This window comes from Schistocerca serialis, chromosome 9, assembly GCF_023864345.2.
Source record: "Schistocerca serialis cubense isolate TAMUIC-IGC-003099 chromosome 9, iqSchSeri2.2, whole genome shotgun sequence".
Lineage (NCBI taxonomy): Eukaryota > Metazoa > Arthropoda > Insecta > Orthoptera > Acrididae > Schistocerca > Schistocerca serialis.
Window position 1 is genome coordinate 207926961 of NC_064646.1, and position 26837 is coordinate 207953797.

Genomic DNA, 26837 nt, shown 5'->3' on the forward strand with positions numbered 1-26837 from the left:
GCTAACAGAAAGGAAATGCTACATAATAGTACCAATTAAATTTTTAAATAATAAATCACCGGAATGCTTCTATAAAAATACTCTGTAAATTTATATATACAGTCCAGCTGAACAAAATTCCAAATACAGAATAATGTGCAAGCAACTGTAGCACTGCACTGTGAAAACAAAACTGTCTGCAATAGAAATTAAATCTGGACTGAAATTTGCTTAGACTGGCATGATAATGAATTTGGAAAAACAGCACCTACATCTCAATGCTCCTATTACGTTCCATCTGTACTATAATAGGGCCCAACAAATTTGTGTGGCTTACCTGTGACAACAGAAACTGGGTGGTGCTCGAAGTGATGAACATAAAATAAGCAGCGTAGCAGCAAGCTAGCCTAAGCATAATAGGAAAGCCTAGCGCAAGTGCAGTGCAAGGACTTGCTACTATTCTATCATGTCTGAGTTTTAACATTCTTCTTCATGAGAGATGGTAGCGGATTCTGAACTTGCTAAATGAGTGAAAGGCAGTTGACCCTTACAAAACTACACTGCAAAAATTAAACTCACACTCTGAGTGTTATTATCAACTTTATAAAATTCACTTTTTATAACATATTTGACTTTGCCAAGTGATAAACTACTTAATTGGTAAAGGAGTGCAATATGTAAACAGAAAAGATTTCTTATTTTCCTCTGAACAATGAAATCATATAACCCAAACCAAGAAGGAAAAAAATTCTTGTACAAATAATATACAGCCAAAAAGTTCCAAAATGAATGTTTCTTTAAACCTCTTCACCATGGTTTCAACGTTTATAAAAATATCTTCTTCGGAAGGAAATAGTGACAAGTGGGTTACATGTTGTGTCATAGTTACTTTAAAATATATCTAGCGCACCAGCTTTCCATTGGTGAGGTAATACCAGTTGACAACAACCACGCTATGCATGTTTTAACTGTTATAGAGCTGAGATTTTAAATGGGACTGACGCCTTTAGACTGTATTTTAACGTACCTCTGCGTCAACATGTAGCCAAATGTCACTTTTACCTTTGAAGAAGACCTTTTTATAGATGTTGAAACCATGGTAAAGGGGTTTTAAATAAACATTCACTTTAGCAACTCAATGGGTGTTTCTAATTCCTACAAGAAGATTTCATCCTACGTTCGGTGCTCCAGAAAAATAGAAAAATTTAAAAGAAAAAAATTAAACTGAAAGGTTTTTTTTTCTAAACAGATCACGAATATGCGTAACCAGGCAATGTAGCAACCTTTGGCCTCAAAAAAATCTTCACTTGTTCAGTTAATCTTTACAAAATCGTATTTCACAATTCATCATCATCTGCAGTATTCTCCCTGTGTTCTCCAAGCTATTTCCATTTGCTCACTAATATAGGCAACACCTGACTCTCTCACCAGATTGTCTTACAACGCCTACTGCGGCAACAGTACTACTGACAACCACAGATCACATTGCTTCTACGCAGAACCGCAGTGGCGTCAAACATATAAACTACCGCATAACCCTGTTTGATAAATATCCAACAAACACATGTGCAATATGACGCATCGAATGAAAAAGGAGCTTACTTCACTTTTGCCGAATACCAAAAATAAAGTAGAAACCTTCCTCGGATGTGTGTAAAATGCCAGAAGTTAAACCACCACTGCTTTGACTGCTGTATATGCTAAGAGTATTAAGGTATTGTATCAGCCATTATTAAATAGTAATGTAATTTTGTCCTGTCTTCTTATTTTACTCAGTCTGTGTTACTGTAGGAAGCCATTGGTTTTTTATGGTTAATTGACTGTGATTGTATTGGTGATTACAATGGCTTTTGTAAAGCAATTTTCTGTCACAGGTATTTTCGAATTAGCTCTTGAGGCGTAGTAAATGATACATAATGCAATCAGCTCAAAAATAATTTTTCTAAATTATTGCTGAAGTGTGTGGCTGAGTAATGATTTCTTCCTTTTTATGTCCTGTTGCTTTAGATTTAGCGGAGATCATATTTTATGGGCAAGTTGAATTAAAGATAATAACATGTTTTATTTATATTAGTTAATAGTCATTTGTTTGAAACATTCCCAAAAGAACAGATTGGGAGTGCATGAAAATGTACTTGTTGTGGTCATGCATGTGTGCATGCATTCCTGTATATATATATATATATATATATATATATATATATATATATATATATATATATGTGTGTGTGTGTGTGTGTGTGTGTGTGTGTGTGTTCACACACAAATCTGGAAATCCTAATCTGAATATAAGTATTTCTTTTTAATTTCTGAAAATTAGTGTAGTTATTGGCAGTTAGGAAGGACAGTCAAAACATGAAACAGCTTGTTATGGCTCTTGCTACATTGTTACTCTTTTATTCCCATTTAATGTTATTACATGAATGCTTATTTTTATGTGATCATTTATGGCTTTTCCTTTAGGTCCATGGGCTCTTTCGATAAAATAATACTCTAGCAAAGGCACAAAATCTTCTAAGTACTTCTTCATTCTTATGGTCTTCATTTTCCCTTTAGTTTTAGCGGAGTCAACTGTGACTTTGTTGAAAACTGTACAAAGTTTGAATTACAGAATTCGTACTTGTTCATTGTATTCTATTTCCAAATTACTTCCAGTCCACATGAGGGGCAGTGTTATCATTTCACATTATGAAATGTTGCTTCTTGATTCTTTGTCTTTTGTGTTACTGTATAAATGATTGTTTTTATATTTATTTTTTATATATGCTATGTCTAGATATAGTTCCTAAGGACATTTGTTGTCTACTTGTTCTGGTTAACTATTAGTTTCGCCTTTTTTTCCTGTATTTAGAGCTTACTTTGTCTGCAAAGACGTTTTTATGTTAGTTTTAGTAGTGGAGATTTGTGCTGTGTTATCCTCATCCTGTTTTCTTTACACTGTAGTTATGTCTTGATGTTAACACGACATCTCTGCAAAAACTGCAATGTCATTTAATTTTCGCTAGAAATATAATTTTTTTCACATTCTACACACAAACAGAACACAAATGAATTAAAAAATTAATGATATTAGTCTCAAGATTTGAGAGACAATAATTATTGAAGACAGTCATCTATTTTATCATCCAATGTCACATAATAGAAATTAATGAAAAAGTGACTCTGTATAATAGTGTATAATATATTTGAAGGGGATCAATAAATATTACTGTTAATTTAATCAGAGGTTACAAGAGAGTTGGTTTGTCCTGGTGCACCATAATGTGTCCTAAATACAATTGATGCCAGTGTTGGATAAAAGCAAGTATACATTTTAATGGTATTACTGATTTCTGAAGAATTAAGAGATAACATGCTTGGAAGCCATATTAATAAATGAGATCTAAGTCATTCATGAAACTACCAAGTTATGTGCATCTTTTCAAATAGTTGGCTGGTTGCAAACTGTCAGACATACTACAGAGAGACCAAAGCACTCGATGGCAGTGATTATCATTTGAAGGTACACTAAGGTAGTGGTTTGCTAATCCTGGGAAATTTCATCAGTAAAATATATGAAAATAAATAAGTATAAGTGCATTGAAGTCAATTATAAATTCCTTTGATATGAAAAGAGAAGTAGCAAATTATCTTACTTACCTATTTCAGTTAACATTTAGTGAACGAAATTCTTGCAGTGGAAACTAGAGATTTAAGTGTAGTATCTGTTGTTTATATTAGAAAATGTAACATTTTTAGTAATGTTACATTGACCAATAAGCATAGTAAAATTCAATAGCATAGCATTAGGAAAAAATGTAGCTCTGCTGAAATCCCACAAATTTAACCAGTGAGCAACGTGTGTATTCATATCTTTCGCTGCAAAGAAAATTTTGAAAACTTTTTAATTTGGGCATTTTATGAAAACAAATCAAATGCATCATAACTTAACATTCCCTTAGGGATGAAAAAGGTAATCATTTGTTTAAATGTAATAAATATTGTACCAAGAAAATAACATTATGTTTGTAACACCTTTATGTTTTCTTATACCTTCATAGAAGATAAATAAACATGTTGAAATAGAAGTTTGTTCATATACAAAGGAAAACAATGTTTGAGATGTATTACAATATATATTCTGGATGTGCTTGAATGAAGATATTATCAGAATTACACAAGATTTTTATGGAAAGCTACAATCTTTATTTCAACAATGAAAACATTTTACTGGCAGTAACCAGTACTGTGTTTTGTAAGAACAGAATAATGAATAGTGGTCTCTCAACCAAAAATTCATATGGTAAACTGTTGTATGATACTTTTCTAGGACTACAGTTTTATTCAAAAAGACAATAACAAATACTGGGTAATATTTTAATGTAACATAAACAGGAGCACCATTGTTTCTTTCTGACAGTGTATGTATTATAGTCTTCTTTCCTCTCTCCAATCTACAAAACAATTTCCAGTGTAGCTTTAGATCCTTTATTGTGATAAATTTCATATTCGACAAGAGTCTTATGCTATTTGTTGCAAAACATTGAAAAATGGAATTATCTTTGAAGAATGTAATTTGGATGAAATTAACTAAGACAACATTGCTGAAAATAGGAATTTAATTCACATTTTACATTTTAACATCAAATTCTGAAGGAATTTTTTATTCAAGTAAGGTTTAGAATAAAACAAATTATGTTACTAGATTGAAAATGTCTGTACAAATGATAACATTACTAATGCTGTAGACAGCAACCTCTTTTAATCAGAAAGGAAAATGTGAAGAAGTAACTTTAAATCTTGTAAATCTCTCTTTTGTCATTTCATTGTATAGCAACTAGATGGAATTAATTAAAATGGTTTATAAAAGCTAGTATGTAACTTCGTTGCTGGCGATTCTGAAATTGGCCATGTGCTCTTACAAGCGTTTCTGTTTTCCAAAAGCAGTTGCAACAACTGTTGTAATAGTCCTTTACCAGAAAAAGAATGATTTACAACTACAACAAAGTGCACTCGGAGAATTAAACTGTAAAGCACAGATGTTGAAAGAGTTGTTGGACTTTACTTCAGACTGCAGGCAGTGAGCAGTACAGGTCCTAATGTCTGTTCATTTGGCCGAGCAGAGCGTAGTAGGAGTATGATGCATTAACCAACTGAAAACAGATGGAACAATATCAATACAAAAGGATTATAATAAAACCCAATTTCTTTTTATTTCGCTTTCCATCTTGACTTATCATTAGTAGTAAGTATTCACCACCAAGAATCTGTACTCCTAAATGTAATAACGTTATTTTTGTAAACACAAATTCTTGCTGAAATTTCTGAATTCATCAAGTTTTCCACGTTTTTAACACTCCAAAACAGCTATGAAATGGCTGTCTCTTCCTCATTGCTACCTTGTATCCTAGTTAAGCTACCTGAAAGCTTTGTAACAAGACAGAACAATATATTTGGAAACAGTAATAAAACGATGAAACCAATTTTATCATTGGCAAAATAATGTGTCAAATACATTAGCAGTGCTTACACAGTGTGTTGGATATCAAATAAATACTCATTACGACAAGTTATTACAAAAGTGCGTTACACAATACAGGTTTATGAGCCAGAAATATTCTATCTTTGATATCAATTTGGTAGTGACAGACTATTGCTCTCCATAAACACAATGGAAATATTCGCCCAACAAAGAATGACTTGTGATATAACAAGAAGATAATGATATTTTTATAATCAGCAAATACAATATGCATGTAATAACTTCTGAACTAAGAAGCACTGTTCTAGATTTGGTTGAAGTGGGATGGACATTATTATGTATTAGTTTTCACATTATATATGTCTTTCTCCAAGATTTTTGCGTACTTCCATTAACTCTACATATACCAATAACATATGTAGTAGCAGTTTGTGAGTAGTACAGACACAGTATCTGCTGAGTTCTTACATAAAAGGAATGAGGCAGGAGGGGAGTTACCTGCTTTTAGTGATTATGGTGTTGGTGATGTTAGACAAAAACATCAAATGAATGCATGCCCTTTCCTTAATTCTTATCCGACATACAACTGTTTGAAAATCATGGGCGTCAGTCACACGTCCTTCTCCACCAGCACTCACATGCAAATACAACCAAAGTGACATTAGGTTACACAGTGATCTCTTTACTGACCATTACAATGTACATTTCAGTTGTGGTCTGGTATTATTGATGACCAACTCGTTGCTCCAGTTTTATTTGGATAACCCTCTTAATGGAGCAGGCTACCGTGATTTCCTTCAGAATGTGTTAGCAGATTACTTGGAAGATATTCTTTGACAAAACGACTCTTCGTGTACTTTCAGCACAGTGGAGTTCCTACACCTTCCATATGGCAGCTGACACAGTACCTCACTGGAATATATCTTGGGCTTTGGATCCGGCGCCTTGAGTCGTTTCTGGGCCACTGAGATCACCTGATCATACTCCATCAGAATACTGTTTGGACCCAAAGGGCTGACCTGTATTTTATATGTGTAAGCTGAAATGAAGGACCGCAGGAAAGAGCTCAGATCAGCAACACAGCAGCTGTCAGCAAGAGCAGCAAAATGCATTGATGCTGAAGGTGGACTTTTTGAAAATCTTTTGTGAGGATATGTACAAAAGTAATCAAAAGATAATGCGATCTTATGTTTTGATTTATTTTCACTTGTGTTTGTCCTTGTCCCCATTGATGATACAACTGAACTCTTTTGGATTTTTTGAGTACTTTTGACGTAATTCATTTGGTTCTTCTCTGCAAATCTGGAAAATCCAACCTAAGGGACTCACATGGTCGGAGAATCATAGGGGATTCTCCTTTGTTTTGCAGTGACTCTTTGTTGCAGCCATGATGCAGTCAGGCAAGGAACGTATGAGCAACTTTGGTTGGCACGTGAAGATCCCTGCAGTTCTTCACATCATATATAGTAGAGCGCACAGGTTAAGGACCAGCAAAGGTGTTACTGACCGAGAGGAAGGCGGCCCTGTCGATGGGGTAGCAGTAGCCGGCAGTGAGGACGAGGCGCTTCTGGGCGCGGCACAGCAGCAGACGGAGGGCGCGCTTGAAGGCCGCGCTCGACCCCACCCAGGAGCAGCTGTACCCTGCCGTCCATACCGCTTCTGCCTGTTGACATCCATACGTGACGTCTCACTACCACTGTGGATTGTTCTGCGTCGATTAACTTAGAAAGAGCGACAGATTAGCAATCAGATTCATACTGGACTGATTGTAAACCATGGAAAAGCTAGTGAACCACATGATACTGGAGCCATACACGACTGCGTATTATATCTGCATTAAGTGATACCCGTCAAAGTCACATCGGGATCAAGACTCAGCCGTTAATAGACGTTCACCTTGGATTTAAAGACCAAATTTATTCGGTCTAGTTGCTGTTTGTGGAGGATATTGTACCGTCTGGTAACACTGGCGAAGGTACATTAGTAAACTAACTGAGCACGATGAGACAATGAACATCTACTGAACAAAAGCGCGTAAATCACGCTAAATGTAGAGTGGAACATAAGGAACATAAGGCGACGGAGCGACCATTTACGTCGACTGTGGAATCACTATAGAACTATTTGGGCCTGATGCTCACGCTCTGACGGAAGACGAAAGGGCAGATACGGACAGCCAGCATCGCTCATTTTTGGCATGTCCAATTTGGAGAGCCCAAAATGACTCTTAGAGACATTTTGGTCCAACAAGCCCAGATTATGAGGAAGCTAAGCTAGGCGCTATCGAATCAGAACAGACGGGATCGATAGATAACTGAAAATCGAGCTTTTTTCGTGAACGAAAGTGGGGACCGCAAATTTTCCTAGAAATTGGGGAAACAAACTTCTTCGACTGCCACTTCGATACCCGAAAGGTAAGAGCTGTTCAACGAAATCGCCGCTGGCGTAGCGATCAAAGCACCAGGCTGCGGAGTGAAGAAACTGTATCCGATTCCCAGCTGCGTTCTTTAGATCTTCTTTCTTTGATATGGTGTATAAAGTTGAAACATCAAGAAGGAGTGGTGCGACATAAACCATTGTTTGTAGGCGTGTTTCTACACATAAAAGATGACATTTTTCCAAATTGCGGGGCAGTCGCGTAAGGATCCCCCTGTTAACGCCATTATCAGATTGAAAATCAGGTCTGCTTTAAATACACCTTGTAACGGTCGTTAGCGTTAGTTATCTTTGACATTGGACGTATTGAGTTGATGTTTGTCAATAATGCCTTTAAGGCGATAGGGACGCCATTGTCAACACATCACTGCCTTTGAAGTATTTCGCGTAATAGGGCTGCGAGAGAGCTGGTGCTCCGTCTGCGATACTCCAGAAAGATTCGTCATGAGAGTAGCCACTATACGTTACTGTTGGTAGCTTTTGTTACCAGAACGTACGGTCGCAAGAAGACCGGACTCCGGACGGCCACTTGGCACTACCGAGAGGGAAGCCCACTGTGTTCGGCGTTTGGCTCTGGCGCATCGTACTGCACCTGCAGCAGCCATTTGAGTAGCAGTTGGCGCAACAATGACATAATGAACAAATCGATCACTCCGACGACAGCTCCGAGCCAGGCGCCCTGTAGCGTGCATTCCAGTGACCCCAAACCACCGCCATTGCCGACTTCAGTGGTGTCAAGAGACAGCTCACTGGAGGGCAGGGTGGAGGTCTGTTGTGCTTTTTGATGAATGAACGTTCTGCCTTGGTGGCAATGATTACCGTGTGTCGGTGAGAAAAAGCCTAGTTGACGGCCTGCAGTCTACCTCCGTGCGTGCTAGACACAATGGATCTACAACTGGACCTAACGTTTGGGGTGGTTTTTCTTGTGAAAGTAGGAGCACTCTCGTGGTTATCCACGCACCCTGAATGGAGATCTGTACGTCAGTTAGCTGATTCGATCTGCTGTGCTCCCGTTCACGTACATCTTTCCAAGGAATATTTGACAACAGAATATCGCTCGCCGATATACCGCTCAACGTGAGTGTCGACATTTCGCCGTGACCTGCTCGATCACCAGATCACTCTCCACTCGAACACGTATGGGACATTATCGGACGACAAATCCAGCGTCATCAACAAACAGCATTAACCGTCCCTGTATTCACCGACCAAATGCAACAGCCATGGGACTCCATCTAAAAAACTGACATCCGGCAGCTGTAAAACACAATGCATTTACGTCCGCATGCTTAAGTTCTGGCGGTTACACCGGTTTATTAATGTACCAGCATTTCAGATTTGCACTGAATTTTCTTGCGAGTACATTAACCTGTAATCTTGGAATGCCAATCACTCAAATATGCTACCTAGGCAAATGTGCTCCCGAGTTTCATTACTCTACGTTAAGTCTTTTGGTGCTGCGATTTATTTCCGTTAGTGCAATTTTTCCATTTCGATATTGGTAGGTACAAGAGGGCTAATACTATTGGTAAATCAATAATAAGTATTAACAATATAGGCAAATAAATTTCTGAAACCACATGGATTAACACAAAATTAAAAATCTAAACCCGATGGTCTTACAGTGTCTCTTTAATGCACTGTGTTGCATGTCCTCAGTTTATTTCGAAAAACTGAATGGATAGTATTTGTCTTATAAACATTCTAAGTAGACACACTCGCGGAACCAAGAACATCTAATGAATGGTTCAAAATGGCTCTGGGCACTATGGGACTTAACATCTGTGGTCATCAGTCCCCTAGAACTTAGAACTACTTAAACCTAACTAACCTAAGGACATCACACACATACAAGCCCGAGGCCGGATTGGAACCTGCGACCGTAGCAGCAGCGCGGTTCCGTACTGAAGCGCTTAGAACCGCATCTAATTAATGGAATCTACCCGCAGCTACATCGTTCCATCCGAAGATTCGGAAGAAAACTAACTTGGTTTGCATTTAAATATACTCATTTTTCAGGAAGTAATTTTCATTCATACGACGCATAGAATAACATCTGAAAAATCGATACTTGAAGTTGATAATGTATTGTTCTGTGGGTCGGTATTCCATTCGATTGGTTGTGCAATTCCCTCTGTGTTTCCAGAAGGCTCCTGCTATTCTGAAGCCTCGAAATTAAGTTTTTAAGTTACTAATAAAAATAAGCATCACATGGCTAATACACAGGTGCACATTTTGGCAGCATTACTTCTACCGTACAAGTCGTCTAACCCTCGTGTACTGTAAACATGCTATCACAAGAGACCGTGTTAGTTTTTCCATCTCAGCAATCCAGTATTAGACAACACAGGTTATCAGTAAAGTATGGTTTTAAAATGTTCTCAAGATATGTTTTGTGACCTGAGTTATTCTGTTTCCCGGATGCAGAGCAAGTGAAGTAAACATTTAAATAGTCGGTTAAGCGATTGACCTCTTCTATAGCCCGAGAACTAAGTTAATCATCAGTTTTTTGCAAGCACGGGAAAATTTTACCCAAAATTTCCCAGTTTTACTCACTTATGCGATAACGTGCGACTAAAGCTCGTCTTCGCAGCAATGTTCTCGGAATTGTTTTCACACAAAGAGGCTTCAAATTTTAATTCCTTACTAATCCAAATCGTTTCAGAGGTTTATTTGCCTAATTTGTTATTATTCCTTATAGGTTTATTTACAATATTAATCCTCCCGTACTTACAAGTTTCGAAGTGGAAAAAAATGCAATTGAAAAAACAAACTGCTGGATGCAACTGGGAATTAAAGGCAGGTCCTCTGCCTGCCAGCTTGACGTGGTTTTATTATTTTTATTTTTTCCGGGTTTAATCAATTTAAATTTATGTAACTTTTTATAATTTAAAATTTTATAATTTAAAAATAAATCTCCACGACGAACACCGTAGGCGAGCATGGCGGCGACCTAAGGAGAAGTCACATTATTTTTCTGGTGTCATGGTATGACTACAAGTCACGGCAGGTAGCAACTGAGGGACTTCCGACTTCACAGCAATACATCTTGGACATCCTCCGTACTCATGTGTTACCCCTCGTGCGACTGTATTGGAAGTCATTTTCAGCAGGATAATGCTTCTAAAGACATAGCACGTGTCTCTATGGCCTCTGTAATGTTAAGGAACTCTCATCACCAATAAGATCACCAGAGGTTTCGTCGACAGAACACGCATGAGACCAGTTCGTACGTCTCATCTCTCCCACTGCCAGTATCAAGAACATCAAGGAGCCGATACAATGGTTGTGCGTCAACTTCTGTGCGGCTGGTCACGGCGGAGGTTCGAGTCCTCCCTCGGGCATGGGTGGGTGTGTTTGCCCCTAGGATAATCTAGGTTAAGTAGTGTGTAAGCTTAGGGACTGGTGACCTTAGCAGTTAAGTCCCATAAGGCTTCACACACATTTGAACATTTTTTGCGTCAACTTTCTCCAGCAGAGAATACGACGACTATACGACACCCTTCACAACTCATTCACTGCGTGCTTCCTAGCTAGAGGCTGTGCAACGTCATACTGATAAATGAGCCCATACTGCCAAGTTCTTTGTAAATTTGACTCTAATTTTAGTCATTTAAATAACGTCAGATTCACTCTCCAATCGTGAAGTTTCGTTTCGTTTCCTCTTTCCCGTCTTGGTGTTTGACATTCATTGTCAGGCAGTGTGTTTACAGAAAGTAGAAAAGAAGTTTCTCGAAACTGTTACAATGATGTAATCGTTTTACTTCACTACCAAGGGAGGAGAAACATCACCATTCTTTCCCAGATGTGCAAGGTATTCACCTACGATTATCACTGGCCGGTTATAAAAAATTTCTGTTCTATTTCACAACAGGAACAAGTTGATTCTAGGCTGAATTACTTGAAGGTCGTGAATCAAGCCATAGAACGGTACAATGAATAAGGAACACAAATTTTTCGGGTACTCATTCATCTTTTAGAAAGGTGGTGTCGATTTCAACTGAATCATTACAAACATCCTTTCGAACAGGACATTGAATCAATCTATTTCAGTACACTGACGAACGCACACGTTAGTGCTACAGTCTGCATTCATTCTGCTGAAAAAATGTTTTATTGGTTAATTTACATTTATTATACCGGATTAAATTAGGACCAATGTATCTTAAAATTAAACAACATTCACTGAATTGTACCATTATGGACTAGTATATCATATTAAAGCTACAGTTCGAAATCCATCGCAACATTTCCCAACGGTTTTCTTGAAAACATTTTCCTTTTCAGTATCGTTCAAATTCAACGCACAGACATTGTACACAGCAAGTATATACAAGGAGATGCATACAAGAAGTTCGAAACCTTTACAGTAAAAACTGTAGAGATCGTAGAGGGCCCAGATCTGCATACATTGAGATAAGGACCTAATGGTCGGATATTTACGAGCCTCACTTCACACAAATGAAACGGAGTACAAAACAGTCGTACTGATTATCCATAGCGCCAGGGACCCATACCAAACTGAACTAACAGCGAATATTGAATGTTACAGAAAAGGGTCAGTTGAACGGTGGCATGTTTGTTTCAGTCACGGGAGGAAGTCACTACAATCCTGGGAAACGAAACTAACAGACAGCAAACCAGATGTCAGTAATCACCCGAAAGCCTACTAACAGTTTTTGAGAAACCAATTATAATAGACATTCCTATGAATCTCCACCTGAGATCCGAGAAGGTAGGATTAGACTAATTACAGCAAAGAGAAGCAATTACGCACTCATATTTCCCGAATCCTAATATGCGGTACAATAGGATGTAACCTATGTTCCGCACTTCCCAGTAGTTGCCAGAGTATGAGCGCATATGATGATGAACTGAAGCGCCAAAGAAACTGGTATAGGCATGCGTATTTAGGTATAGAGATATGTAAAAGAGCAGAATACTGCGCTGCGGTCGGCAACGCCTATAACAGGCGCAGTTGTTAGATCAGTTACTGCTGCTACAATGCCGGGTTATCAACATTTAGTTCAGTTTGAAAGTGATGTTATAGTCGACGCACGAGCGATGGGACACAGCATCTCCAAGACAGAGATAAAGTAGGGACGTTTCCGTACGGCAGTTTCACCAGAATAGCGTCAATATCACGAATCCAGTAAAACATCAAATCTCCGACATCGCTGCGGCCAGAAAAAGATCCTGCAAGAACGGGACTAACGACGACTTAACAGAATCGTTCAACGTGACAGAAGTGCAGTCCTTCCGAAAATTGCTGCATATTTCAATGCTGGGTCATCAACAAGTATCAGCGTGTGAAAAATTCAACAAAACATTATCCATGAAGATTTTCGGAACCGAAGGCCCACTCCTGTGCCCTTCATGCCTGGGCCCGTCAACACGACGTTGGACTGTTGGTGGCTGGTAACATGTTGCCTTGTCGGACGAGTCTCGTTTCAAATTGTATCGAGCGGATGGACGTGTGAGGTCATGGAGACCACCTCATTAATCCATGGACCCCGTATGTCAGCAGGGAAGTGTTCAAGCAAGGTGGAAGCCCTGTAATGATGTGTGGCATGTGCAGTTGGAGTTATATGGTACACCTGATACGTGTAGATACGACTCTAACCGGTGACAAATAAGTAAGCATCCCGTTTGATCACCTGCATCCATTCATGTCCATTTGTGCATTTCGACGGGCTTCGGCAATTCCAGGAGGACAATGCGACACCACACACATCCTGAATTACTATAGAGAGGAATACTGTTCTGAGTTTAAACACTTCTGCTGACCACCAAACTCCCCAGACACGAACGTTATTGAGCAAATCTGGGCTGCCTTGCAACGTGCTGTTGAGAGGAGATCTCCAACCCCTCGTACTCTTACGGACTTACGGGCAGCCCTGCAGGATTCATCGTGTCAATTCCCTCCAGTATTACTTCAGAATTATTCGAGTCCACGCCACTTCGTGTTACGGCACTTCTGAGTGCTCGCTGCGGCCCTACACGATATTAGGCAGGTCTACCAGTTTCTTTGGCTGTTCAGTGTATAACCTCAGTAAAAGTTCATTGAACAATAAAACCTGCTAGAAGAGGGACCGTTTTAGCCGACCGGTGTGGCCGTGCGGCTCTAGGCGCTTCAGTGTGGAACCGCGCGACCGCTACGGTCACAGGTTCGAATCCTGCCTCGGGCATGTATGTTTGTGATGTCGTTAGGTTATTTAGGTTTAAGTAGTTCTAAGTTCTAGGGGACTGATGTCTTCAGATGTTAAGTCCCATAGTTTATGAACCAAGAGGGACAGTTTTGTACATTTCCATCAACTAACCGAACTTTGGCTGGTAAACCTTTTGGTTGCACATAGTTTTTGCGACAGGAATGTAATTGCTCCTTCATCAGTTAAGCTCGACTCTGCGATGTCTCACGTCCGAGATAAGTTGGCCATGTTAGTGTGTACGTGTAAACGGATCTTCTCACACAGGGTGCAAAACCATGTGCATTGACTCCGCTGAGCGAACGGTTATCTGTCGAAAATATAATCCATCTCTCTGAGGTTTGAAAGGTTCTAGTTCTTATGCATGGCGATAAATCTATTTTATTCAGGATAGCGCAGGTGCTAAATAATTCCCTATATATTCTTTCGGATTTCTGCGCACCACGTTCCCTTCCATCACACATTAAAGGCATGCCTGAAAAATATTGTGACATGTGTGGTTGTAACATCCCCAACTAACATGCACTGTTGATAGTGGTAAGCGACAACGCGAAGTCATTTCAGGCGACTGTGTAATGGTCTTCAGAGCATCGTCATCATCATATATACGGCAGTTAGTTATTAGTATTATGGCGCATAAGTAGACTACCAAATCGTGGGTCACATACACTGCTTATGGAAAACCTCGTATCGCCCAATATATTGTTTGCCAGCCGTTGGTTGTAATCTCAAACTTTTCATATCCGGAGCTTCTACCATCTGCACGATTTTGACTCTGCAGGATTAGAGCACCGTGGGGGCCAGTATCAAGCTTACCCAGATATTGAAGTCGAAAAAAAAGATAGAGGGAGATATAACGAGAGAGAAACAGAAACAGATATTAAGAGAGATAAATTCAGAGACAGAAATAAGTTCATTCTTTTATGCTAAACATTCTGATTTTATAAAACCTTTATTTATATTTTCAAAAGCACGAAGAAATGGGCTACAAAACCAAATACGAGACAGGACTAGATAGAAATTACGTCGTATACAGGTTATCAATATGCTGTAATTGTTTGAATTAGTATCTTAATAATGTGTCATTCACAGTAAAGATAATACAATAACTTAATCAAATTGAAGAAAAAAAATAACAAGTAGAAAATTCCGATCACTGAAGAATCACTTAGTGAAACCTAGTGAACCGTTAAGTATGTATAGATACTTCATTGTTAAAAGAAATTAGAACCAATCAGAGTGAGAGGTCATCAACAGTTATGCATTCTTAGTGCAGTGATTTGATCCTTCGTTTGCTGTATATCTTACATTTCATTAAGAAATATATAGTGCCCTCTTCGGTTGAACAGTAATCAAATAGTAAGAATCTAGCTGGTGCTTAATTTTGATGGTAGCCATGTGGCGCGGTCTAACCTCGTCTGCAACGTTCTGCGCTGCCCAGCAGTACAGGAAGACCTGGCCTCCAGGCACCGGAAGGAAGGCCACGCACTGGAAAACTGCTGCGAAATCCGTACTCTGAGGAACACGAAATGACGAGTCAACTGGTGCGAACTGTATACAGAGGCGGCAAAGCACAGAAATAAAAATAAAAGAAAGTCTATGTCTCTGATTATCAAAAGTAAGTAAACCTGTCGGTAATAGGTCATTGTATCGTCAGGTGAATATTTTTCTCCATTTCATTCTATACGTAATATGTAAATTAAGTTACCGTTACAGAACATGTGAGACTTCAGTTCCATCGTGGCATTTAACACATAAATACATCAAAATAAGGTTTGCTATCTCTCTGTGTACGTATATGATGTCAGCAGGTAAGATAGACTATTCCAGTGGGTTAACTCATACCTTCTCAAGGGACACCCTTCTCTAGCATTACTTTTCCTCAACAGAAGTAGTCGATACGAGAAATATCTTCCAATTTTGAATAGGTTAATATTATCTCAGCTGTTTCTCTGAACAATTCATATGGTTTTGTGCACGATATGTTATATTTCAGGCTAAAATCTGTAAAAGAAATTACTGTGTTTTCGTTGTTACAATCGACATGTACTACCTCCGTATGTACAATTAAAAACATTTTTCAGAAACATTTGAAATTATCAAATATTTGGAATAGTTAAAATTACTATTATTAATTACGCTGTCCGATACTGTTTATTATGTTTATTTCTAGATTCATTTAAAAAATAATAATATAAATTAATACAAATTCATTTGTCAAGAATATCTGAAAATACTTTGGAATATTTTTATTACCGCAGAGTGAAGTAGTAGTGGGCATGCCACTGATGTGATCGAAGGTCTTTTTATTTTTGGGAAAACAATGTGACTATCGGGCTTTTTAATGTGGAAATTCAAAATATAGTCTGATGTAGAAAAATGTGAGAAAATAAAATATTCGTGAAAACAAAAAATACAGCGCACGCTTACTTGAAACTTAATTATGTGAAATGGAACCATGAGAGCCCGTAATGTCAAAAATTTCAGCTTCAAGAATCAGCACCTAGACGTGAAGAACTGCAGCCAACTACGAGAAAAGAAGATAAGTTTATTTTAATTCTTACTCCTCACAAAACTTATTAAAAGAGTTAACCATAAAGACAGTGACAACAACAAATAGTGTGGAGAGTGGTTTACAGACTGCTTGACTTAGGTTTTCGTCAAGTGAGCGCTCTGTGTTCGTGTATCCTCCTCTTAAAAGACGAACCCAGAAATGTAGACAGAATGGTTGTAAAAGTTTTTGAAGGATCCCGTCACAGTACTGTACCGCCTCAAATTATCTTCCATACTGATAACAGGTTCGCAACATTCGTAGAAGATACGTCTCTGAAACCTTACTGGCCTAACTACTTACTAAACTCGTAGTTCTACATACTTCAGAGACATATTGGTATTTGGATGTCTCTGTACTAATCCACAACGATCACTGAGCTTCACACAGTTTTGAACTCAACGGTGAAAAGAGCCTAATGCCCAATGATCAAATCTTAATTCCAGTCATTCTCTTGTTCACCTCCTTCGCACAGATAGGTGCTTGTGAGATTCTGCTATAGTTGGTAAAGGAGGCCCAAGAGCTAAGTGGAGACGTTAGCTTACTGTCTTGGCCGACACTACCCTCCAAGATGCTCCAAAATGGCAGCGGGCAGTTATGTTTTATTCTCTTCCGGCTATCTGAGAGGAATAGTTTGAGAAGTGCATTCACATTATAAGACTTTCGATTTTTCCCACAAACTAGTTACACTAAAACTTTCTTTTCGACAAAATCTCCCTGCCGCCGTACACATTTTCCACAATGTTGATGCAGTGATTCCATGATCGTAGTGAGCGGCTGTGCATCCACTGAGTTCACCGTCGCTTCAATTGAAGACTGACAAACAACATCCATGCATTATCCTTTGTCAAAGTCGATGAAGACAAAGTCCCATTCATGCCGTCATCATGTGGCATCATTACCTAGCGACATTCTACGCTTTAAGCATCACAAACAATCCTCACGCTCGTCCCTGCTGCTGGAATTGTGTGTGCCGTTCAGTGCTGCCATATATGTCAGTCATTCACAACGAGTGCACGCACATTTTATAACAAACAGCATGTTCCCATCTGTATGAAGTTGGAAACAAATCACAGACTTTATATTTTGATCCGACTTTATATTTAGAGATGAGCAGCTGGTGTTTTAGAGCAGGGGTGTCCAAGCTTTTTTCTATTACTTGGGTCACATTGGAAGCAGACAAGTAGCTTTGGGCCGCGCAAAATATATCTAATACAAACAATAACCGCTGAGGGGTTAACAGCTGCAGAAGAGCATCGCCTGCCGGGTGTTTAAAATCGAAAATATTCAGTTTGTCGTAACTGCACATAAAGAGAATGTTATGGACTTTCTTTTACCGATCGTCTCACGATAATGGCTGAAATGTTGGAACAACTTCGCCGCGGTCTACGCCTGTTCAAGACACACTTTTTGGGCTTACGTCCCCTGTCGCTGTAACGTGACCATACGCGCAAATGGAAACCTGAAATGACAGCGGTTGGTATTTATAAATATGCGATATTCTAAAATGACATGTAAGACCGAAATTCGAAATCGTATCTGTGTCTCCGTGGGACGTGACGACTCCGTTATCCTTGCTCCTCGCTTATTTGCCACTTGGGAAGTAAGACAGGAGAGAAACAACAAAGCAGAAACCGTCGATCAGTTTAGGACGTGAGCAAGAATATCACAACTGGAAGCGTAAATTAATCTGTCTTCACCCTATACGTTGCTTTGAACACTACAGTGCTTCAGTAAGCAGGGTGCTATTTGGGGTTTTACTCCCTTTTCTGCCTTACTCGGAACTTGAAACTGTTTTACGCTGGAAGTATCTCCAGTTTACGTTCACCGCGAAACGTACAAGATGTTCTTTCAAGGTCAGTTTTAAAGCTGGCCGCTATGGCCGAGCGGTTCTAGGCGCTTCAGTCCGTAACCGCGCTACTGCTACGGTCGCAGGTTCGAGTTCTGCCTTGGGAATGGATGTGTGTCATGCCCTTAGGTAGTTAGGTTTAAGTAGTTCTAAGTCTATGCGACTGATGACCTCAGATGTTAAGTCCCATAGTGCTTAGTGCCATTTGAACTATTCAGTTGTAAATCAGGACAAATATTTCACCACATTTCACCCATCAAATTCAATCTCGACAGATAATAACAATTTGCTCATCTTCATCATACATAATCAATTGGACGTTTTGTTAACTTAAATCTTCTGAAACTATCCACCTATTACCACACGTTATTGATGAAGAGAGAAATGGAGTTCTCATTATATGGCAGTAATCATAACCCATCTGTGATGTATTTGAAATCATGATGTGATCAATTTTTATTCGATGACTATAAATGTATCGCTGGAAAATTGTCAAAATATCGATTAAGATGTTTGTTATTTTCCCCCTTAACACTTAAAATTGTTCAAATGGCTCTGAGCATTATGGGACTTAACTTCTGAGGTCATCAGTCCCCTAGAACTTAGAACTACCTAAACCTAACTAACCTTACGACATCACACACATCCATGCCCGAGGCAGGATTTGAACCTGCGACCGGAGCGGTCGCGCGGTTCTAGACTGTAGCGCCTAGATCCGCTCGGCCATTCCGGCCGACAATAACACTTGAAGGTAATACGCTATTCCGGAATCCGGTAATGTCAGAAAATCAGTGTCATGTAATGTGGCTTGGAACGATATTTTATATATCTACATGCACATTAGTACTCTGCACATTTTACCAAAATTGTTGTCCCCCGTGGCCTATTCCATTTGCAAATGGTGCGTGGATACAATGACTACAGATGAGCATCCGTGTGAGCACTCGTAAGTAATTTTGGTGTGATGCATGTGGCAGGAAGCAGTATCTTTCCACAATCTTCTGAGAACATACATTCTCTGAAATGTAACAGTGAACGTGTCTTTGAAGTACACCACCTCTGTTATAACGTCTACCACTGGCATTTGATGCGCATCTCCATAAGACCACCTCGCTTACATAACGAACCCGTGACAAAATGCGCAGCTCTTCTTTTTATCTTCTTGGGCTCCGTAAACAGATTCCGACTTTAGCCATCAGAGACTCCGTCGACTAATTTTTTCCCCTCAAATTACATTCGACACGTCAAAGATAATTGTAATGTATTTTCACCTAAACGTACAGCAAAGTTATCAACTTTGTTTTTATATCAAATTGCACTATATTTTGCGCTATATTTTGCCTCCATGCCTCCAGAATAGCATATCTCGGTAAGGAAAATTCAGTTACATCTTTCATTGATCTAACAAGAAATTACGGAATAAATATGTACTGAACAGAAGAATTATGAACTCTTATTGCGACTGTTGAATTACCGTCACTTGGATGTTTACTTCACCCTCCGGGCATACTTGCACTGCTGAGTTTAAACACAATGTCGTACACTTCCGTTAGATTTTGCAAAGGTTTAAATATGTTTCATTCCAAAGAAAATGTTACATAGGTGGAAAGTCATCTGGTCGGTACTAAGAGGGAACAGTTACACTATGTGATCAAAGTATCCGGACACTCCCAAAAACATTTTAGCTTCATTGTGCTGCCACTTACTACAAGTTACTCCATATCAGCGACCTCAGTAGTCATTAGACGTCGTGAGAGAGCAGAATGGGGCGCTCCGCGGAACTCACATACTTCGAACATGGTCAAGTGATTGGGTTTCATTTATGTCATATGTCTGTACGAGAAAAGTCCACACTCCGAAACATACCTAGGTCCACTGTTTCCGATGTGAGGGTAAGGTGACAACGTGAAGGGAAAAGTGTACAGGCCGTCCTCGTCTGTTGACTGACAGACACCTGCGACAGTTGAAGAAGGTCGTAATGTGTAATAGGCAGACATCTATCCAGACTATCACTCAGGAATTCCAAACTGCATCAGGATCCACTATACGTACTAGTACAGTTAGGTGGAAGGTGAGGAAATTTGGATTTCTTGGTCTAGCGGCTGCTCATAAGATAGACATCACGACGGTAAATGCCGAACGGCGCCTCACTTAGTGTAAGGAGCGTAAACAGTGGACAGTTGAATAGTGGAAAAACGTTGTATGGAGTGACGAATCACAGTACACAATTTAGCGATCCGATGGCAGGGTGCGGGTATGGCGAATGCCGGGTGAACGTCATCTGCCAGCGTTTTTAGTGCGAACAGGAAAATTCGGAGGCGGTGGTGTTATGGTGTGGTCGTGTTTTTCATGGAGGGGTCTTGCACCCCTTGTTTTGCGTGGCACTACCACAGCACAGGGCTACATTGATGTTTTAAGCACCTTCTTGCTTACGATTGTTGAAGATCAATTCGGGGATAGCGATTGCACCTTTCAACACGATCGAGCACCTGTTCATAATGAACGGCCTGTGTCGGAGTGGTTACACAACAACAACATCACTGTAATGGACTGGGCTACACAGAGTCCTAACCTGAAGGCTATAGAACACCTTTGGGACGTTTTGGAACACCGTGCCAGACCTCAACGACCGACATCGGTATCCCTCCTCAGTGTAGCACTTAGTGAAGAATGGGCTGCCATTCCCCAGGAAATCTTCCATCACCTGTTTGAATGTATGTCTATGAGAGCGGAATCTGTCATCAAGGCTGAGGGTGGGCCAACACATTCCAGCGTTACCGTTGGAGGGCGCCGCGAACGTGTAAGTCATTTTCAGCCAGGTGTCCGGATACTTTTGATCACATAGTGTACCTTCCTTTCTACCTCCCATAATGTTTAATAAATGGTTAGTTACCCATTAGAATATCTGACTCTCGCATTGTATAGTTCTTTAGCCACAAAATCATTAAAATATTTGGAATAAAAATTAAATTACTTCTTCAGGTTGCTTTATAATATGTATGCCTTATTCGTATCCCCGTAAATTATCATAAATGAAAATAGTAAATGAATTAAATCAAACCAATCATTGCGAAGGAAAGAATGAAGACGTTATTATAAGCCGTCACATTCCTGATGCTATTTTTTTTAGAAGTATGTTCAAAGGAACAACATTTTACGTCAGTACACCTTCGTACGCGCCTCATCATCGATTAACTCACTCCTGTGAACTATCTGTAGGAATGGAGTTACCCAGTATAGTAAATCGGTCCCTCGTGCTCTCCACAGTCATTGAAATCTGCTTTTAGACTACATGACTTACATGATCTCGGTGGAAGAAATGTGACTATGTCAGGTGAGATGATCGTGCTGGATATCTCTGAACAGAGCAGCCTCTTCCCTGTCCCCCCCCCCCCCCCCCCAACTTCCTGTTTCTAAATAAACTTGTTACTGTGTCTCCTGCTACTAATGGATTATGGGCAGGACATCGATCATGTTGGTATCACATCATTTCACGAGTTATCAGACGCACATTTTCTAAGAATGAGGTTAATTTATTTGTGAGTGAATAACTCTACTTTTTCCCTCTCAACATACTAACCGAAAAAATAGGAGGTGATCATGGGCTGTCCGATTAGCCGAAAACACACATTCACACTCCACTGCTGTCGGTTGAACACCTAACGAAGCCTGTTTGGGTTTTCCATTGACAAGCAGTGATCTCAGCTTAATATTACCGTGATCTGGGCTCGTGGCCTCATCAACAAATAGCACTTTCTCCGCAAAATTATTGTCTTGCAGAAGTCCCCACTGATAACATTGAAAACGATGTCGAAAATCACTACCATGTAGCTCTCGTAGTGGAAAAAAATTGAAAGACGTAATATATATATGTTGTTGTGGTATTCAGTCCTGAGACTGGTTTGATGCAGCTCTCCATGCTACTCTATCCTGTATAGAGTAGCGTGGAGAGCTGCATCATGTGTGTGTGTGTGTGTGTGTGCGTGTGTGCAAAACGCCTCCTTGGCTGATACCAGACTCTCTTTGCGTTTGACGGTAACTAGTACGCGCGTTTGTTGCAGCAGAAGCAGGAACCACCACGTCTACACCTTCTTTGGTAGCAGCATAAGGACATTTGCCATGCAGGAGATACCCATAAGAAATGTAGACACAAAGGATTATATAAACTATCGTAGTTTTCAAGCGCAAGACAGAAAGACGAACAGGCAGTGGTGCTACACTATTGGACATGGCCTTCATGGTATAAAAGAAAATAACCAATTCATATATAAACTATCGCATTTTTCAAGCGCAAGACAGAAAGACGAACAGCCAGTGGTGCTACACTATTGGACATGGCCTTCATGGTATATAAGAAAATAACCAATTCAATCAGAGAAGTCAACCCTATAAGCAAGAGGCACCCACAGTGCGCATGCAAGTACTTTATCATGACCGATGTAGACTCATCTACGAATGGGGATATGGAGATAACAAAAAAGACCCCTAAGCAAAAGGGTAATTCTGGATAACATGGTGTGTGAATATTGAATCAGACAACAAGCTAACTCGAATCAAAACCAAGTTAACACCGAAGAAAATCCGTTAAAAAACAACACGCGTAGAGAAATTTGGCGCCATAAAGATCGTAGAATCCAATATAAAGCAGGATTTGAAAAGGCAAAAAGCAAACAGATGGGAACAATTAGATTGAAAGATCGAGCAAAAAGCAAAAGAACTGATACCAAGGAGGAAACATGCATGGCAGGACGCAGAATGTGAAAATGCACTAGAGACACGCAAACAAGCCTTCCCTTAATATAACAGCAAAACATTCCTGGAAACTCTAATTCGTTTTAATGACACCAGAAAAAAGGCAGTAAAACACGCTAGACAAACCAAGATAAGGTATATCACGGAGCAACTAGGCACTACAGAGGAATATTTCAGCAACCACAACACGAGAAGATAGCACAGGAATTTTCGAGGCATAAAGATATTGTAGTGCTTATATTACACTACTGGCCATTAAAATTGCTACACCACGAAGCAATGCAGATGATAAGTGGGTATTCATTGGACAAATTTATTATATTAGAACTGATATGTGATTGCATTTTCCCGCAATTTGCGTGCATAGATCCTGAGAAATCAGTACCCAGAACAACCACCTCTGACCGTAATAACGGCCTTGATACGCCTGGGCATTGCGTCAAACAGAGCTTGGATGGCGTATACAGGTACAGCTGCCCACGCAGCTTCAACACGATACCACAGTACATCAAGAGTAGTGACTGGCGTATTGCGACGAGCCAGTTGCTCAGCCACCATTGACCAGACGTTTTCAGTTGGTGAGAGATCTGGGCAATGTGCTGGCCCGTACACGACCTGCAACATGCGGTCGTGCATTATCCTGCTGAAATGTAGTGTTTCGCAGGCATCGAATGAAGGGTAGAGCCACGGGTCGTAACACAACTGAGATGTAATGTCCACTGTTAAAAGTGCCGTCACAGCGAACAAGAGGTGACCGAGACGTGTAACCAATGGCACACCATACCATCACGCCGGGTGATACGCCAGTATGACGATGACAAATACACGCTACCAATGTGCGTTCACCGCAATGTCGCCAAACACGGATGCTACCATCATGATGCTGTAAACAAAACCTGGATTCATCCGAAAAAATGACGTTTTGCCATTCGTGCACCCAGGTTCGTCGTTGAGTACACCATCGCAGGCGCTCGTGTCTATGATGCAGCGTCAAGGGTAACCGCAGCCATGTTCTCCGAGCTGATAGTCCACGCTGCTGCAAACGTCGTCGAACTGTTCGTGCAGATGGTTGTTGTCTTGCAAACGTCCCCATCTGTTGACTCAGGGATCGAGACGTGGCTGCACGATCCGTTACAGCCACGCGGATACGATGCCTGTCATCTCGACTGCTAGCGATTCGAGGCCGTTGGGATCCAGCACGGCGCTTCGTATTACCCTCCTGAACCCACAGATTCCATATTCTGCTAACAGTCATTGGATATCGACCAACGCGGGCAGCAATGTCGCCATACGATAAACCGCAATCGCGATAGGCTACAATCAGACTTTTATGGTACGCATTTATGCTCCTTAAAGGACGCATCAGAACAACGTTTCACCAGGCAACGCCGGTCAACTGCTGTTTGTGTATGAGAAATCGGATGGAAACTTTCCTCATGTCAGCACGTTGTAGGTGTCGCCGCCGGCGCCAACCTTGTGTGAATGCTCTGAAAAGCTAATCATTTGCATATCACAGTATCTTATTCCTGTCGCTTAAATTTCGCGTCTGCAGCACGTCATCTTCGTGGTGTATCAATTTTAATGGCCAGTAGCGTATTTCGAATTACGATGCATGCATGAATGTCCGAAGAAACATGGCATCGTAATTTGGAGTAACAAAGGCACTGCATATTGCATTTATCGGCGATCGCCGAGCAAGACATTTTCAAGCCAAATGTCTCCTTTGTACAGGAATGTACATAATGGTCTCACGAGTACAGGTTGTAGACACATGGTTGACGACAAGTGGAGGTTTGAGTCTGGCAGGGAGTCGTCATCGGATAGCGAAATTGTAAAGCGACCGCTCACGAAAAGCAGGATATCCGCTTTCGAGGCCAGGTCAGGAACATATTTTCAGTGTCGTCATTCCCTTTTACAGCTGACGGTTGTTCATATTTGCAATTGCGAATAAATTTCGGTATTGTGCATGAAACGTCAGTGGGTACGCATGTCACATTTGAGTTTCTGAAACTAGTGTTAACTAATCACGAGAACTGTCAGAAACTGGTGAGTTATTTCTCTGAGCTCCTTAAATGCGCTGAACCTGAAACAGGTTTCCCAACATAGGACTGGACCTCCACTCACCGAGAATCGCTACCACCAACATACGAAAACGTCCACAAACACATACTTAAATTAAAAACTAACCGGACTTCCGGTGAAGATGGCATCATTTCAGAACTAATAAAGAATATTCGACCACAATCTTCACAGAAACTTACACAGATAATTACAAACATCCGACAAACTGAAAAACTGGAAATATGCAGTTATCTACCCATTGCGCAAGAATGCAACAGAGGAATCTCGCCGCTACAAGTCACCTAAGAAATTTTCTCAGTGTGCTTACTTCACAGAACACAAGAACAGTTAGAACACAAAATTTGTGAATAACAGGCAGGTTTCCGGCCTCGTCACTCATACACACAGCAAGTCTTTAACCTGTAAACAGTTCTAAAATACAAGGCTACTATCAGGAACAGTCCAATGATTTGAACTTTCATGGATTTACAGAAAGCATACCATTCTGTCGATTGACAATCCTTGTTCATAATGTTTGAAGAACAAGTTGAAATCTCTGACCCCTTCATGATCAAAACTGCAGTACGCGAACACGACGGATATTCCCACTATTGCTCAACCTACCCCTGGGAAAAGTGACGAGGGGCAGGGAAAGAGAACTGGAAATCCAAGGACACTGGAAACCAACACAACCAGGACGATCCCAGGGTGAGATAGAATTCTCAAACGTAGCTTTCACAGACGACCTGGCGGCACTCCCGAATAACGAAGCAACAGAAACCAAACAGAAATGCTAGAAGAATGCTCAGAAAATTTGCAAATCCCTTTCCAGATGTCTGAATATTTCTGCTCACAGTTAAATGCACAAAAAGTAGACACAAAATACGGCAGGAGAAACAGAGTTGTACATTTCAAATATCAAGGTGAAATCCTTCAACCCACTAATCGAGAAGAGATAGACTCGAATGTAAAGAAACGAACAGAGTTTATGGAAGAACACAATTCATATATAATAAGAAACGCATGTCCATTTAAACAAAGATCAGACACTATATTACAGTAAACAAGCCTGAAATACTGTATGCGCGTGAGACACCAACATTCCATAAGAAAAATGACATGAAAAGCTTACTGAGGCAAGAATGCAAAATCATGAGGATAATTCTGAACCCAAAGCTGACACAGGAGGGATAGAGATTGTAGTCTAGGGAAACCACAGAGAAAATGTCAAACATAATGACAAATGTCATAGAGAGCAGGCTGTCACCAAAAATATTCACCTGCAGTATTCTGACAAACATACAATGGGACAAGTCAACAATGCTAAGGATCACACAAGTCGGACTTGACCTAGGCAAAGCAGATACTGATCCAATAGAAACTGAAGATGGCAACATATAAAGTGGGACATTAGGTCAAAGGATGAAGAGACAAAGAAACCACGGACAAAGTGGATGGAGGATAGAAAGGGACTCCACGGAGAAAGAACGAGAGAATCGTGGAAGGTCAGGAAGAATTCTCAAATGAGGCAGAATGCTTTGT

At 40.2% G+C, this 26837-nt stretch overlaps 1 protein-coding gene across 1 annotated transcript in view; it reads right to left on the reverse strand.

Moving 5' to 3' along the window:
• Nucleotides 1-5054: 5054 nt before the first annotated feature.
• Nucleotides 5055-26837, reverse strand: part of LOC126419478 (uncharacterized) — a 35503-nt gene continuing 13720 nt past the window's right edge. The window contains exons 2-3 of the mRNA XM_050086667.1: nucleotides 6948-7081; nucleotides 5055-5111 (exon numbers count right to left, since the gene is read on the reverse strand). Coding sequence (XP_049942624.1) covers nucleotides 5055-5111; nucleotides 6948-7081 — 191 coding nt within the window. The remainder of the gene's footprint in view (nucleotides 5112-6947; nucleotides 7082-26837) is intronic.